Source organism: Phoenix dactylifera, chromosome 11 (genome assembly GCF_009389715.1).
Source record: "Phoenix dactylifera cultivar Barhee BC4 chromosome 11, palm_55x_up_171113_PBpolish2nd_filt_p, whole genome shotgun sequence".
Classification (NCBI taxonomy): domain Eukaryota; kingdom Viridiplantae; phylum Streptophyta; class Magnoliopsida; order Arecales; family Arecaceae; genus Phoenix; species Phoenix dactylifera.
The window spans coordinates 16,347,842-16,365,823 of NC_052402.1; the positions used below are offsets into that span (position 1 = coordinate 16,347,842).

Below are 17,982 nucleotides of genomic sequence, written 5' to 3' on the forward strand. Positions count from 1 at the left end.
ACTTAGAATAGTCCTTGGTAGGACCTTTGGAAAAGAACTAAAAAGAAGCTTCTAAATAAACCACCTGGAGGTCAACTTACGGAACTGTTTAGATCATGTTCGTAGAATTGGATTTTGACACCAAATTCCTATTACGGTAGAGATTTTTTATAAGGCGTGTTTACGAAGTTCTAAAAAAAATACTGAAAGAAAATTAAGAGTGTCAGCTTATTAGCGTCTTTCCAATCTAATACTTTTGGGGTTCATATATGTGCTTCACAGTAAGAAACGCTTCATGAGTGTGTTAAAGCTATTATTTTTTCAATCTGAATTTGTCTCCTTTGGAAGAATAAAAGCTAAATACATGGTTTTTGTGTCCATTCAAGTTCTAGTAAATGAAAAGTTCTTTACACAAGATTTGAATTCCAGATGGACTCTTAATAAATCATAAATAGATTTGCTATGTCACATTAGAAGTTGCAAGATTTTTAATATCATGGGAGTTTATTATGGATTTGATGTTCTAAAGCTTGACCATGCTGCACGATACGTAATATTTTTCTACTTACATTACTCATTTCTTTGATCGTTACCGCTTCACGCGTTTCTTCCCTATCTGACTCCCCCGGCTTCAGAGCGCCGTAACTGGGCGGCTCGTGAAAGTCCAAGATCGTATTATTGTAGACGGTTAGCCACCCCCAAAGGTAAAGAAAGGAATAAAGGGTCTTCACATTGGAACCAAGAGAGAGAGGGCGAGCGAGCGCGCGCACTTAACTTATTTACCAAGCCGAAGCAAATTAGGAAAAATCGCCTTGCAAAGCTCATCCTCACCGCTCCCGTTCCCTTCGTTATTTTCCTTTGCAAAGCTCCCACCTAAACCTCGTCCCTCACTATTCCCGGTCCCTTCTTCGTTATTTTCCGCGGGATCTCGAGATCTTCGTATTTCTTCCTTCCTCCGGAGAGATCGATCCCTTTCGCGTGGTAGGAGGGGGACGATCCCATGGCGGGCCGTTACGACAGCAACCCTTTCGACGAGGAGGAGGTCAATCCCTTTGCGGTGAGTCCCTTCCCTGTTCGCGATTCCATTTCTCTTGCCTGATCTGTCTCTCTGGTGTCTTTTACGTGCTCTTCTTGCTTTTGCCCAATTGGTTTCGGTTTTAAGTTGTAGATCTGAGAAGGATCGATCGAGTTAGGGCTTTGCCGACCGGATCTGGGGAAGAAATTACTGCAGAGATTGGGGGGCTGTGGAAGATCCGGAATCTAGGGTTTTGGCCTGTGATTTTGGGTTTTTATGGAACCTTAGGTGTAATTTATGCGCGGATTGGGCTGGATCTGATTCTATGGAGTTGCTTGTCCGCAGCATGAAGTGTGCTTGTCCTTGGACTAGGATGGATATTTTTCTTCCTTCCTTTCATGTATTTTCGTTTCGTAAATGTTCCCGTGGTTAATTTTGAACTTGTGTGACTTGGGGTTTTCGACGGGATGGTTTGTTCTACTGAGCAGAAAGCATAGCAGCTGCGGTGCTTTGATCGATAAATATTGGTTGCCGGGGGCAAAACGTCAAGAAGGAAGATTATCAATATCAAGGAGAGTGCAATCGGGATGACCGTTAGGCTATTCTATTTGGTTTTAAATCTGGATCCATGGATACAAGAGCATTTGAGCATGCCATGCAGTGGCAATTTCTATCTGTAGGTGCGGTTTCAAACTCATATGAACAAAAATAACGGCGCCTGATATGCAGACCGCACTATAAGCGTCTTTTAAATGTGATCGGTCTATGTAATTTTATCAGGTCAAAGAACTATTTAGTATCAACTATTACATTTGGACATAGATATTCTGATCTTCATTTACCCCTAAACAAATTCTTCTTGACTTTGGGGTCCTCAGTATATGTTGGAAAATCGATGATATTAGCAGTTCAATTGCTCTTTCTTAGATTTGTTTAAGTGTGAATTTTTTTCCCATTGCAAGACATGGTTTTGAATAAAAGCAATGGAATAGATAGTCTTTTACTGACTCAAAGAAATATAGTCGTGCCAATTGCTCACACTAAGTGCCACTTAATGTTTGTTATGTTCTATAATCATCATACTTCATAAGTTCAGCATTCAAGTAGTTGGATTTTTTTTCCTCCTCCTTCCGTATGGCCAGTGGATGACCAAATTGGTGAAAGTTGGAAGCTGAGAAGGGAGAGTACCCAAAGAAAGCTGATAGGACATGTGCAATACTGTTCTTCTGAACATCTCCCACAATGTGCATTTGGACATCCTGATTCATACGTTTAGAGGAAACTTGTATTAGCTCATGATACCCGAAATTCTGCAACTGTGACTTATCAGTGCTGGACACTTGATGCAAGGATGCTAACAATGTTAATAGAGCTGATAATTGGTGGCCTATTTTAGCCTTCTTGGATTTTATTATGTTCATGTTCCCTAGAGAATATTTATGATGTATGTTCAGCATAGATTGAGTGGATATGTGCTGTTGGTGCCTTATGCCTCCAGGACTGACGAGTGGTTATTCTGTGTACTGTAAGATACTAATCTGCACTATAAAGCGAAACTGCAATTTGCAGCAGTCAAGTTATACTGTAGTACCTAGGCACATCTAGCTTGTTTTTAAATATTTAAAATAGAAATAACTTAGTAAAGGAAACTAGAAAATAAGAAAAAAACTAAAACATGGTGGCAGAGGAGGAGACGAGGAGGCGCAGGGTTCCATATCCAGGGCTTAGGCTTATTCATGCCACTTGGGAACCCATATTGCGTCTCATCCACGCACAACAGAGTGCAGTAAACCTTAAGTGAGGCAGTCAGGGTCTGGATATACATATACACTGCTTTTTTAAAACAGTGCTCATTGGTAAGAACTTCCATTGGCTGGTTGTCCTCATAATCATCTTTAATTGCAACAAAAGCACTAGAGATATGTGTAAGTAAACATGTGTAGCACTGTGGTATGTACTGGTGAGAAAAATGAAGACAGACACCATGCAAGTTGCCTATGTAGTGTAGAAGGATCACCTGGGCACAAAAAAAGGTTGGTGAAAGTTTTAGGGTTCTTCAGATGAGACAACATAGTATGAAATTCTGTATTGGGACATCTTGCCATTGGATAATGACAAACTAGAATTTGAGTTTTATGAGCTTTTAGAGTATGGTAGTTGCTTTAGAGGGAAGTAGCTGTCATATTCCTGAAAGGAAATGCAACAAGATTAATAACTAACTGACTACCCTACTTCACTTATCTAGTGAAGGCTTTATGAGTAATGTTGTGTAATATCTTTTCTTTTGTGGTTATATTTTTCCTTTCTAGCTTCATCAAGCAAGATAGTAACTAATGGTAATTATTTATAAGAATTAATTTGTTCTTCGAAGTAAGGAATCATTTAAGGTTATATGGGCATTAGGTATGACTTGAAGGGAAAACAACTGGAAGAGTTCTGTCTACTTGCATTTGTCTCATGACGAGTTCTGGTCTGTGCTAATATAGTATGATTATTTAATTTGTTGAAATATATTTGACAGCATTTGGACCTTTGTTGTTATCTGTGTCAGGACCCAAGAGTTCGTGGTAAGGTAGCTGGACAATCAAATTATGGTGGGGGTCCATTCTACACAACAGTAAGTTTTTAATAGCTATTTGTTCTGAATTACCATTTTGATGGAATGAGGAAACGCAGAACTTGACTCGTAGCATGCATGAACTTGTCAACCCAGCACCCAGGAAGTGTTCCTCCTGCTTCAAATTCCAGGCTTTCACCGCTTCCTCCAGAACCTGCTGATTTCTACGATGATCGCAGTGCAACAGTTGACATTCCTCTTGATACATCAAAGGTAAGTGGAAATTTTAGGTCAAGACTAAAGAATGGTCTATTTACAGATATGTGTTAGATCCATCATGCTGGGAATGGTACCTTAACAATTGAGAAGGTTGGCTAGGCACTTGATTAACCATGCTTGTGTACAGCATTTGGTTCTATAATCCTGGCATCAATAACTCCTATTTATGTGTGTATATATTTTATGTGCTAGTGGGCTTTTGGAGTTTGTGATATGTTTCCTTACATCTATTTTCATGTAGGATCTAAAGAAAAGGGAAAAGGAACTTCAAGCCAAGGAGGCCGAATTAAATAAGAGGGAAAAGGTAAATTCCTACTTAAATTCTGATAAACTAAAGTGTTGCAGATGACATTGAAACTACATTTGAGTTCTCTGCTGTATGAGGTTCTGTTGTGCCTCTTAATTGTTTCTTTTGTGTTGCAAACAAAAGACAAGGCATTTGCATGAAATCTATAAACAATTGCACCATGTCTAATTTGTTGCTCTTAATGAATTATATACAGTTAATGCAGCTCTAGAAGAAGTAAAAAGGGCATATTCCTCTATGAATCTTATGTTGAAGCTTCTATTCTATCAGTAGTTTTAGGGGTGATAAGGTGATATGAGCCTCGTTGGCTTTGAGTTGAACAACTGATTGACAATACATGTTTGAAGATGAAAAAATAAGGATTTTCATTAACAGAAAATATTTGAAATATAGTTGTGTTTGTTGATATGTTCTACTTGCTTATTAAGTTTCTTGAAAGACAAAGTCTAAGCAAATATTTATGACATTAGCCTCAGCTTCTGCCAAAGGCAGCCTTGATTTTAATCATTGTCTCTTTGTACAATCTACGAGAATGTCTGAACCTTCTTTTGATGTATACCTGTGAGGGTTAAAATGTTTTTGTGAGAGAAACATCTCAAACTTTCAAGTTCTTCAACCTCAAAACTTTGATATATGGAAAGCAGTAAATCAACTGATTTGGATTGTTGATAAATATTACATTGGCAGAACTATAGAACTTGGCTGATTTCTTTTTAATTCTTGCACTGCTGTGTAAAGTTGGTCTCTGAAAAGTAGAAAACTATATTATGTCAAGCCAAACATAGTTGTTGCTGAATTTTTGTGAAGGTTGTTGTAGGAATGTAGACAACTGAATTATGTCATTCTAAAACATTGTTATTATTGAATTTCTGGCGAAATGATAAGTGATTGTCTATTGAAATTATTTTCACATGTTTATATATGTATTTCAATAAGATGAACCTTCAACATATACAACCATGATATTGTTCAATTCTTTCCTTGTATGATTTCTTCTGAGGATAAACAGGTAATTGAAGTAAACGTTTTTTTTATTTGCATGATAGGAGCAGGTATCTCTTACTGTTATTCTCTTTTATGTGGTTATAGAGGTTTGCATAGATACTCTAGGACTCGTGCATTTTGTTTCCCTTGTTATGCATAGGGCTGAAAATGGGCTTGGGCCGGGCCAAGGCCTATTGGGCTAGGCCGACTTTGGGCTTGGCCCGAAAGAGTTCCGGTCGGGTTTGGGCTTAAATGTAGAGCCTATTTGTTTTTCGGGCCGGGCTCGGATATGTCATTGGCCCGGTTCGGGCCCGGATATGTTATTAGCCCGGTCCGGGCCCGGATATGTCATTGGCCCGGCCCGATCCCGAGCCCAAACAAGGTCCAAAATGGAGCCTGAATCAAGTTATTTTTGTATGTTGTTATGTAAAGAGAATAATGAGGAAGTGAAGGATAAATTAAAATGGGTTTAGCTGAGAATAATGTATCATGTATCATTTATTTGTGTTATAGGAGAGAGCCCAATTTTTAGCTACCTTATTTACTTGTAAAGCAATATTATGAAATATTAAACTTCAATCAGGTTCGGGCCAGACCTATTTTTGGCCCAAACGGGTATTTTGGACTGACCTAATTAGGTTCGGATTGGGCCTGGGCCTGGGCTCATGTCGGGCTCGGGCCCGGATTATCCAAAAATTTTGGGGCCTAAGCCCAGCCCGAAGCCCAAAAATAATTCGGGCTGGGTTCAGGTAGGGGCATGGCTTGACCCAAACCAGCCCACTTCCAGCCCTAGTTATGCTGAATAATCTGTAGACTTAGCATAGTTATGGAAGAATAATCGAAAGAAGATTTTTTCTTTGTTTTATTATTTGTAACTTATGGATTAAATTGCGGGACTGCCTATTGTCTAGAATGTTTCTGTCAATGGGCGAGAATCATTATGCTCACTGTTTTATCAATTTGTACCATGCAGGAACTAAAACGGCGGGAAGAGGCTGCAGCACGGGGTAATATTTCATTGTTTTCTTAACTAATGTGCTAGACTGATTTATGGTTCATTTTTGTGTATTCTTATTCAGCAATTCTCCCATTTTTATTTGATCAGTAAAATTCTTTTGGTTATCGAGAGGCTAAAGTAGTTTAATTGTCATGGTAGCCCAAGTGACTTATTTCTTCTGTTCTTGCAGCTGGTGTTGTTATCGAGGAGAAAAACTGGCCACCTTTCTTTCCCATTATTCATCATGATATTGCAAATGAGATACCCATCCACCTGCAGAGATTGCAATATTTTGCATTTGCATCGTTGTTAGGTAATATTTCGTTCATGGATTATATGCTTTCTTAAGTTTCCTTTTTTTCCTTTTTTGGAGGGGGGAGGGGAATGTTGAGACTACCTGCTTGCTTTGCTTAATAAAAAAGTTGAACTTCATTTTTTTTTCTGGACATTTTCATATGCATCTGAAACTTAGGTCTGGAAGGGAGGAAACTTCTAGTTAATTATCCTGGCGTGAAATTAATTTTTATGTCATTCTGTTCTTGTATGAAAGAAATTCTGAAGCCCATATGTGTGTTTTGTAAGTTGCATATTGAACTTGTCACATTGCTAGAACTGCCATAGAAAATCTTTTAAGGCATGTTCGGTGTTGCTTTAAAAAAATAGTAGTTTTGTAACTTTTAAAGTGAAAATATGCTTTCTAGATAATTGTTTTTGGTAACAATATCTGTAAATTGCTTCTACAAGAAGAAAAAGTGAAAAAAATCGTTTTTAGGAGAAGCTAGAAAACCAAGCTTCTAGCTTCTCCTTTTGTGAGAACTTTTTAAAAAAATGATAAGCAACACCAAACATGTCCTTCGTGTAGCATTTGATGACCCAAATGGGATCGCTCAAGTGATCTTAGATCATTAGTGATCCTTATCTCGGGTTAATATGATCTCCGTGATTTAAGATTACCATATTTGGTATGCAATGTTTTAATAATTAAAGATTCTCAAATATCCACGAGTAACCTCTTTGTTATTCCATAAAAATCTAAGATCACTCATTATATAATACAAAAATTAGCCCTATTATATTCCATAAAAATATATATGTTAATCATATATTTATATATTAATTACTAATATATTCTATAAAATATATTTATTAGTCCTATAAATTATTAATCCTATAAGATATATTAATTATTATAGAAATAATATTTGATTTATACTTATAATATATTTTGTAGTACTAATAATTATTTTGATTAGGAAAATAAGGCGAATAGAAGTAAGATATTAAATACTTTCATTATATAAATATAAAGTACAATAATATAGTTCTACTATAATTTAAAATTATCATTGAATAATAATATGACAATAATATTATTAAGAATATATTATAATATAATTATATCATAAATATAATATATAATTATCAATATAATATAATAACAGATATATATATATATAATATTGATATAATATATCAATGATACATTGATATACCCTTTTTTTTTTGCTATACTGAGGGGCATTTTTGTTCTCAATTTTTAGCCCGAGATCACTACCTTGGTGGATGATCTTGGATTTCCGGCCTCAAGGCGGACATTCCATCACTAGGTTGGGCGGTGATTTGAGGATGGGGGTGATTTGAGATCATTACCACGTAAGATCACTATAGGGCAGCCAAAAGCGGTGATTTCATCACCTCCATCCACATCTTTCTTGATCTTGAGATGATCACCCGATACCAAATGCCCCCTAAAAGCACCAATCATCACCTCTTATGTTCTTCTTGGCCATAGTTCTTGTTGTTCAATAATTGAATTTGTTGGTAATATGAGCATCAAGGGTTCAATCAAAAAAAAGAGCATCAAAGATGTCTATTTTTTTATTTATACCCATGCTTCAGATTGAGGGATTGGACAGGTTTGGATCTTCAGTTATTCACAGATGAAGCAAGGTGGCCTGTAAGGAATGTGGTTGGGTCTATAGTATACCGTACTATACTGTACTGATTCATTACCGGTATCAGTATGGGTGGCATATCAACCCTCGGTATGCCAAAAAAATTTCGTACCATACTGTACGATGCTATACTAGTGTGGCACTGGTACGGGGTCCAGTACCGGTACAACGAACCTTGATTGGGTCAAAAATGAAGAAGATAGAGAGAAAAGTAGATAATGAGGAAGAGACAATTGGTGTTATGGTTTTATATGGAAATTCAGTTTAAGGCAAATAAAAGAATTTTTAGGATACTTTTATGAATGAATATTTTAAATAATTCTAAATGATACATGATGTGCATAAGCTGGATATAATGATATCCAACTTTGGAATGAGAATATTTGCTACTTGTTTGTTGTGCAGGATTGACTGCATGCCTTTTTTGGAATATTATAGCAGTTACAACAGCTTGGATTAAGGGTGAAGGTACGTTTGAAGAGTTTGGCCGTGGTCATTATGTGCCTGATGAGTTACCTGCTGCAACGTGGAGAGGATGTCATCATTATTAAAAGAAGCTAATTTTGCTTATGTAATTTCTAGGTGTAAAGATCTGGTTGCTTGCCATCATCTACTTTATCTCTGGCGTCCCAGGAGCGTACGTTTTATGGTATCGGCCTCTTTATCGTGCCATGAGGTATTATCCTTTTATGATGCCAGTTTCAGAAGATTTTAACCTTTCATGTGATGCATCAAGACTTCTTAGATATTATAGAGTCATGAACATCTATGCTCACATGGCATTTGCCCATCGTATAGGACTGATAGTGCTATGAGGTTTGGATTGTTTTTCCTGCTTTACCTGGTGAGTTTTTCTATGCTTTATTGTATTGTAAAGTTGGTTTCCTGATTTCTCAGGTGCTCATTATTACAAGCATGGTATGTTGTACCGATCGGTACAGGTCGGTACCGGGCGTACCGTATCCGTACTGATGGATACCGGTATCGGTACGCCAGTGTCGGTACGCCTGACGTACCGCGTACCGTACCGTACCGACATTCGGTACGCTTATACTAGTGCGGCACCGGTACGGGGTTCGGTACCGGTACGGCGAACCTTGATTACAAGCTTATTGTAGATGCCTTACTTATCGTTCCTTTAATTTGCAACAGCTTCACATAGGTTTCTGCATCTTTTCGGCTGTGGCTCCTCCAATTATATTCAAGGGGAAATCTTTGACGTAAGTTCCTCTAATGCCTAATGCTTGGAGAAAAAAATGAAAGTATTTTCTGAATTGAAACTATAATCAAATTTTTGTTGCTACAATTCTTCTCCTTTAATATATTGTAGTTATGACATGTTCAGATAATTGGGCAAATCATGACAGGTCACTCAAAACACTGTTGAATGCATACTTTACAGTCTCACTTCAGATTACGCCCCTTGTGTTCTGTAAGTTTTAGTTATCTTAGGCAAATACTTGTGGAAATTGAGAGAATAAATGGCTTGACAACAATCAATATGACATGAAATATGATTGTCCAATTTGTGCTTGAAGTGAGAGTTCTATTAATCTAATAGGTGTAAAGGAAACTCTTGTGACCAACCATCGGATCTTCAATGCACTTTTACATGGTCTTGAATGAGAAGGAAAACCCGAACTCTCCTGATACTATAGATTTTGATCTCATGTGCATGCCAATAGGAACTTTTCATGAGAGCATAAATTGATCTTGCATGAAATGATAAAGAGTTATCGTAGTGCGGTTATTAGCTAACTGGGAAGTTTGGCTCTTTGGCTTCCAATAAAGTTAATGTAGATTCCAACCAAAACAGAGAGATGGGTTGACTCCATCAGTAGCTTTGCAATAATAGCCATTTATGGAATGTTTGCATGCATTGAAGCTGCTCGGTGCTCATAAATTAATAAATGAAATGACTTGGTTGCTGAGTTGCTGACATTGCTTGGCACAACGAGGATTGCCTGAGTGGTGCTGGCTAATTTTAATGGAAGAGATAAAGCTGTCAGTGGACGTTAGAAATGAAGTTTGATAAGCAAACAATGAAGGTATATGAGTGTTGAAGTGTGAAGAAATCTAGGTTCTTATAATAGCAATATGTGAAGGGTTGGACTAACACAGTAGTAGAGGTTATTGAATTATTCACTGAATTGAAAGGTTTTTAGGCAAGTCCAAGCATATGCTATATTGAAAGATCAAACCGTACATGCCAGATGACTTACAGAGATCTGCTGATGAAATCCTAATGGTCTTTAGAGAAGAATAATAACATATTTGTGTCGGTTGACATTGAAAGTTTGATTTGGTAGTTGAGTTCTGGTCTCTATTTTCACTGTTTTGTAAGAGATTTGGTTGGAAGAGAACTCATGATGTTTTCTTCATTAAGAGGAATCATGGGATTTTCAAGGAACAAAACTTTGCACTATTCTCAACATGGGTTTGAGTGGTCAGGAATGATCAGAATCACTGTTACCATCATACCAAGGGGATTTTGATGCTTGGGCTGGGAAAGCTTGATTTCTGGCAACCTTGGACTTTCATATGTTGGTCATCCAAGTACTAAAGCATATGGGTTCCCAGCCTTTGCTTCGCCAGAAATTGGAAGAAACAATACTCTGCAGAAAATGAAAGTGATTTCTACAAAGGATTGGCTTGCTTTGACATCTTGTGGTTCTGTACAATAAAAAAATAGGTGACAAATTTTGAACAAGTCAAAATTACATTAGTTTTCATTAAATGCTTAAGATTTATGACTATTTTGTAATTTACAACCTCCGAAAGAGAAATATGACTGTCACCAACACTTGTATATAGACTCATTGAAGAAGTGCATTGTCAATTTCCATGGGTTGCTAATTCCTTCTTCTTTTTGTTATGTTTTTTTTTTTTTCCTGTTACAGAGGTATTTTACCGGCAATAGATCTTATCAGCGGAAAGGCCTTGGTTGGGGTAAGTGAAGGTTATCTATGAAACATGCATGGAATCAACTACGTTAGATGTGCTAAAAGAACATCTTCACCTAGACTCTAGATAATTTGCAGTGCTACTAAAATAATACTCTGTAACATTGCTGATTATCTTAGCTTTACAAGCTATGGTTCTTGCCAGATTTCTGCTCTGCTAATGTAAATTGTAGGGGTTACCACTCCCAGCTACATAGGCAGAGAGAATTTGCTGGTCCCACCTAGCACAAACAGTTACTTTCTGACCTTTGGTCTGATGCCACAGAATGCTAGTCCGTAGTGCATGCTGGGCTTCTAACATCCTTGTGTAGTTGGCAACTTGGTGTTGCAAGTCGATAAATTCAACTGTAAAATTTTTCACACGCGCACATGTAAATGTGGACATGCACATGCAACAGAGATTAGCCAAGGAAAACTTATAAAATTCTTAGGACTTATGTAAAAATGATTCCTGTTTCATTTCTTTCAGTCCTCTTGAATACTTATATCTTGTCTAACATCATACTTCTTGTCGTATCTAACTTCATACTGTTCTACTTGTAGATCTTCTACTTCATTGGATTCGGGTTGTTCTGTCTTGAATCGCTGCTCAGCATCTGGGTCATCCAGGTCTTTTTTCATGCACATATATGCAAAATTGATCACTGGTCGAACTATTTATTTTTTTCTCTTTGAGTCTATTATTTACTAGTTTTGCCGGTCACAAAAATTCATAATTAAAACATCGCTTAAAATTTGGTCTAAAGAAAATTGTGTTGATTTCACACTTGTTTATGATTTAGACTATGATAAGCATTTATTATGGGGAGATAGAGCTATTATTAATTAGGCTAACATATTTGTACTAGAAAAGGGATTTTATGTCAGTTTTTCGATATATCCTCTTTATAATTTTCGTTCTCATTCTTCTTGCAGCAAGTATACATGTACTTCCGAGGGAGTGGAAAAGCAGCAGAAATGAAGCGTGAGGCAGCCCGTGGAGCTATGAGGGCAGCAATGTGATGCACATACTTCACATCCTAGGTTCCAAGGTTACTCTTAAAGTGGAAGATCAGTTATACCATCAAAAAGGCAGATAGCAAACCCATCTGTATGTTGTTTGCATGATTTCTTCGCAGCCATTTATGTATTTGAGAATTTTATTGGTTGTCCGACCCCCCGTATAAACTAGAATACACTGGTTGCATTTTCGTAGTTTACTGAGGAGAGTGTACAGCTTCTTGGAAGCATTACTTCGTGCTTGTGTTTTGCTCGCCTCTATGTTTGTGTAGTCGTGCTAGAGAAAACAGCGTTAGTAGTAACGGTCTATAATACGGTAACTGAATCCCCCATTCATACCATATAGTTTTTGCTGATAAATTGTCTTCAACATGACAGTGCCTGCTTCTTTCAACAAAAATGGTCTCTGGCACCCACATTTGTTTATACTAATTCATTATGCTTTAGTCAATATGAAGTCACAAATGATGGAATGTTCATGATATTCTTGTTGCTGCATCATGCCATTTGCTGCATTGATTGTTGCGTACTTGGTTGGTTTCAATTGCCACGTGTACTTAGCATGGTTGAGAGACCGAAGAAAGTTTTGTTTCCCTTTGTATATTTGAGGGCATTATGGTTTTGTATGATGATATTGATCTGATAGCTCACTAGTTTCGGAACACACCATTAGTTCATTTTCTGCCCCTCAAATGAACGTCATCAGGTAGCATACAACTTTTAGAACAACCTCGCATTGTTTACGGCCTCTACAATCCGTACAATCCGTAATTTGAACGAACGGTAGCGGAAGGTCATAAAACTAATTTTCCTTGTTGCTCGGCGATCAGCCTCTGTGGTATGATCCAAGGGAGAGTTATCCATCAGATGTAGGCGCGTTCACGCTGTTTTATTATTTTTTTGAGTCTGAGAATTTCATTGGGTTTTTCATCTGCGTTTTCGTGCGCGCGCGTTCACGGAATCACGATACTAGAGGAAAATGGCTTGCACGTTAGATGCGTCGTGTGGTGTGTGAAACTTCTGCGTGCATCGACGAAGAAAAGAATAATGAAGCTTCCATGTGAACTTAGTAACGCACGACACACGTCCCTTCAGCTATCCTTTGTCCGTCATGACCGTTAAAAGAACCATTTTGTTCCACTGGTCGAAATGCCCTCAAGCAGTCTCTATCTACCTACACTCTTCTTCTTCTCCTCCTCCTCCTCTTTTTTTATTTTATTTTATTTTATTTTTTTTTATTTTTAAGTACATCGGCACCTCACACATAACAGATGTGAGTACAATCCATAAAGTCAGAAAAGAAGAAATACATAGAAGACAGTAGCGAAGTGTGAGTATCCTAAACAAATTTTCAGAGTGGTGAGCTGTGAAGGATATCACCCAGTCCGTCACACTGTTTGCCTTTTTGAAGATATGGATAGTCCGATAGAGGCACAATCTTCCAAAAGCCTACAGATATCATGAATCAGCCACCACCTGCCAGTCGCATGGTCGGACTTCTAGATCCACTCGATCGTCGTGGCTGAGTCCCCCTCCAGAATAATGCAATCAGCACCGAGTACTCTCCTCGCGTAGGAAAAATCCTCCCACGCAGCTCTGACCTCTGCTCTGACCATAGATTGATCGAAGATTCGTCGCCCCCCCGCCACCACAAATCCGGCCTTCAAGTCTTTGATAACAAACCCGGCTCCACCCTATCCATCCTCTCTGACACTGCCATCGAGGTTCACCTCAAGAAAACTAGGGGGTAGGAGCTTCCAGAAAATGAGCTTAGTTCTGGACGCTACAAAAGCAGAATGAGAGCCCCAAATTCTTCTAAACCCAAGGGAGGACGATGCGGTAATGCCAAGGACCTCTGCCGCATGAAGCAATGCCATGTCCACTACCTGTCTCGGATGCCCACCTCTACCCTTGAATACCCGGGCATTCCTATCTAGCTAGCAATGGCAAGCTAGATAGGCGGCCCTGATTCTCTGCTCCATACGGTCTGGCCTCCTTGACGAGTTCCTTACGAGGAACAAGAACTCCTCTATCAACCCCCACCGCTGAACCAGGTCGAAGAAGCTCGAGGCACACTTCTAGATCTGGACAGCTCACTGGCAGTCAAAAGCACATGGAAGATGAACTTCTCTGCCTCCAGACACGCCCAATAGCCCGAGGAAATGCTGACTCCTTTAGAAGCGCGATGATGAATATCTTACGATAAAAACGGGGCAGATCGAATCAGCGCCTCTGTCTGCATTGAGATTCCCATAAGCAAGGCTCCCTCCATGTAATTGTACTCGTACTCCTTGCAGTCGCACCGCATGGTTTCCACTATCCTGTAGAATCTTGTCTTGATATCCATGTCATGCGGGACACTGCCAGCGGCCGTGCGTCCCCCAAGCCTGGCATCCAAAACCGCTGCAAATGTGTTGGGTTCATCGGTAATTCGATCCGATCCGATCCGATCCGACCGAATCTATTTTAAAAAATCTATAGTATTGGATTGGGTTCTAAAATTAGATCCATTCTATTTGTCGGATCAGGTCTGTGTTTGTTGACTTCCGATCCAACCCGACCCGTTATTTTTTAGATTAATTTTTTATTTGGTTGAGTTAGGGTCAAACATTAGAACCTGAATAAAGAACTAGATTGAGTCGGGGCCACTCATGGCCCGATCTGATCCGATCCATTTGCATTTCTACTAATACACTACCTTATATTTCCTGAACTAGGATCCGATCAACCTCTGTAAGTTGGAAAGAGGAAGTTGCTTAGAATACTGCGAGATTTGTTGTATTTTAGCTTTTTTGAATGTATTCACACTAGACACATATTAGACATCCGTTGTAGCAAAAAAAAAAAAAAAATCAACGATTTATTTTCTTTTCAAGCTTTGAGATTTTGTTCAATTAATTAGTCACTCTTAGATGCAGGAAAAAAAAAGAGAAGAAGATATATATGCATTAAGAGATCGAGCCTCCCCTTTCTAATTTCCTTATCCTTTATCTTCTCATCCAAAATTTTTCATCTTTCTACTACGTTGCATGGGACGTAAAAATAAAATACAAACGCATTGGATCTAGGACGAGCCTTTGGTGTGATGATGTTCTGTTATCCCATGGATTCGAGACATGAAAATAATCTCTCCATAGAGTAAAGAGCCTGCAATAATGGAAGCCTCGAAGCTGCTCTTTGGATGTCATTAGTACTCCGAAACTTGATCAAGAGTGCTCCTGTGATAGTAACTGTTGCTGGAAATTGGACCCGGGGGCCGCCGCGAAGCCGAGGAAGGAGGAGCTCCGCCGCGGGGAGGGCGGACGGCGGTGCGCCGGCCGGCTGCGTCCTCCTGTGCCCTCCTGGGGGGTGTGAGAGAGCGGAGAGGAGAGTGCGTCCTGTCCTGTCCCGTCCTGCAAAAAAGCCGGTGGCCGGGCTCCCCGGCGCCGGCCCTCCGATCTTAAGTCAGAGGGTGAAGAAGATGAAGAGGATAGTGTGCTTAATTGTGTCTGTGCTGTTTACTTGTGTTCCCTCCCCCTCCCTTCTTTCCTCCCAGGCTCCCTTTTATAGAGGGATTTTATGTTGCCCGGGAGGTGACAGGGAGTTTGTCCTCTTTTGTAATAATTGGGCACGATTTGGCCCATTAATGGCGTAGTGGAATATGAGGCCGGATCAGACCGGAACCAGGGAGTTGTCACGGTCGATCGGACCTGTTGGAGTGGTTGAACCGCCGGCCGTGGTAGGCCCGGGGTCCATGGATGGTAAGTGCATTTATTACCGAGTGAACCGGCGGTCAGGGAGAGCCATACGCTTTGATGGTTCCGTGATCCGGAGATCGTCTTGAGCCGTGTTCATTAAATGACTGAGCGCATCGGAGACTTGAGGGGGTCTCATGCATTAATGGCAGGTCATGCCAAATACCTGCGGAGATCTTATGCCTTGACGGCTTGGAGATAGCGGCAGGTTGTAGTGGAGTTGTCAAGTCCCTCAGGGGGTTAGGTAGGGGTTGAGCATTTGGTCAAGGCAATCGGCTCGGCAGGGGTGCCGAGCCGAGCTGGTCGCCCAATGGGGCGCCCTGTGGCGGGGTCGCTTCTAATGCTCCTGGTCGGCGCCCTTTGGTCGAGCGCCTCCTAGCCGAGCGCCTTTATTTCGCGCTCTTTCCTCTCTGGTCAGTGCCTTCTAATCGAGCGCTTTTCTGGTCGGCGTCCTTTGGTCGGCTCTTTCTAGCCGAGCATCCCTACTTGGTCGTTGGTTGGTCCGAGCGCCTCTTGGCGCTCCGGTCGGCACTTTCGGGCCGAGCATCTTTTCGGATCGGCGCTCTCTAGCCGGGCACCCCTCTGGTTGGTGCTCTCTGGTCGGCACTCTTTGGCTGAGCGCCTTTCCGGTCGGCGCTTTTTGGCCGAGCGCCTCCGTGGCGGTATGACTTGGGGTTTTTCCCCCAACACTACCTCCCGACTTTCGAGTTCCAGTTGGCTACCAGCTGGAGCGCGGGAAGTAGCTTTAGTTGGGCCGTTACGGATTCCGAAAATTTTAATTTATTGCGCATTTTGAATTATCGGACGCTTCGAGATGCCTTTAATAGGCGGCGTCTCTTCTTTCCCGAAAATCCTCATTATTGGGACACCTTTTGCGAGGCGTCCTTGCGCCGTGGGCTCATGATGGGGCCACACGATCCGATGGGGCGCTTCGGCGTTCGAAGCGTTAACCCTAATTAAATGCGTCGTTCTGTCTTTTGGACCGACACGTGTGGTCATCTCAACGGGGTGCGGCTTTTCTTTTGCCGATCGGGGCCGTTGGGGAGGTTTATATAAACTCTCCCCTGGCCCTCCGTCCCCTTCCTATTGCCTTCTGCTTCTAGCTTTTCTTCCCCCAGCTTTTCACGGTCCGAAGTTCTTTTCTCCGGCGTCTTCCCCAGGTCGTCCTTTTTTCTTTCTTAATCCCTTTCTCTCAATGGGTTCTCTTCCCAGTGAGGTTGTATCCACCATGAGTGTCCTGGAGGTCGAAATGACCGAAGAGTGGTTTTTCCCTCTTCACGGGTTCCGCTTGGAGCCCGCCAGGCGAAGGGATCGGATAGTCGATCCTCCGGTAGGCCGAGTCGGAGAGCATCTGGAATCGCTCTGGGCCGGCCTCCGATTTCCTCTCCACGGCTTCGTGAATGAGTTGCTGACGGTGTGCCAGTTGGTTCCGGCACAACTCACTCCGAACGCCTGGAGGACAGTGGTCGGTTTCCTATCGCTGTGCTTACTGCACGGAATTCCGACCTCTGTCAACATTTTCCGGCGGCTTTTTATTTTTAAGTCGAATCCGGGAGACGGTGAGTGGCTGTATATCGCCCTTCGGGCGGGTCGGCCACTTTTTCATGGTGCCCCCTCATCCATTCATGGCTGGAAGGAGAAATTCTTCTTCCTTGGTTCTGCACAGTCCTGGGGGTTTGACCCCAGGTGGGGACCGGCTCAGCTCAAGTCCATCAACAAATCCCCCAGACTTTCTCCACGTGAGCAGGGGATCCTCGACGCCATCCGCAGCCTCGGGGACGGCATCTTACTGAACGGCCTCATATGTGAGGACGCTTTGGTGAACGTGGGCTTGAGCTCGGCACGTCCCCACGGTAAGGATAGTTAGTCTCTTTTTATTTTCTTACTGTTCTAATGTTCTAACCCTGTTCGCCTTTGTAGATATCGCAAAGATGGTGACTAAAAGCGAAGTCCTCTATGCTCGCTTCCAGAAGAGGGCAGCCGAGCTCTCGGGCGAGCCCGCCGAGCCGAGGAAGAAGCAGAAGGTCACGGAGACCTCAGCGACCCCGGCGACAGCAGTGGCCGAGGCGGGTCCTTCTCGCCCCGCGCATTCCGATGCTGGTCAGAGGGAGGGCGCGGATTCCAGGGGCTCGGGCTCCCGGGGAGCTTCGGTGGTGCTCCCATGCCCGGTGCCCTTGGCACAAATCCCTGGTCGGCAGGATGCTTCAGTTGCC

General features: G+C 41.3%; 1 protein-coding gene across 1 annotated transcript; it reads left to right on the forward strand.

The window, feature by feature from the left end:
* Positions 1–718: 718 nt before the first annotated feature.
* Positions 719–12,435, forward strand: LOC103714619 (secretory carrier-associated membrane protein 1-like). Its single transcript, XM_008801930.3, has 13 exons — positions 719–1,036; positions 3,546–3,611; positions 3,708–3,824; positions 4,072–4,134; positions 6,095–6,128; positions 6,309–6,431; positions 8,479–8,541; positions 8,656–8,749; positions 8,872–8,917; positions 9,226–9,293; positions 10,974–11,022; positions 11,580–11,645; positions 11,952–12,435. The coding sequence occupies exons 1-13, from the start codon at positions 980–982 to the stop codon at positions 12,036–12,038; spliced, it is 933 nt and encodes a 310-aa protein (XP_008800152.1). The 5' UTR covers positions 719–979; the 3' UTR covers positions 12,039–12,435.
* Positions 12,436–17,982: the final 5,547 nt, after the last annotated feature.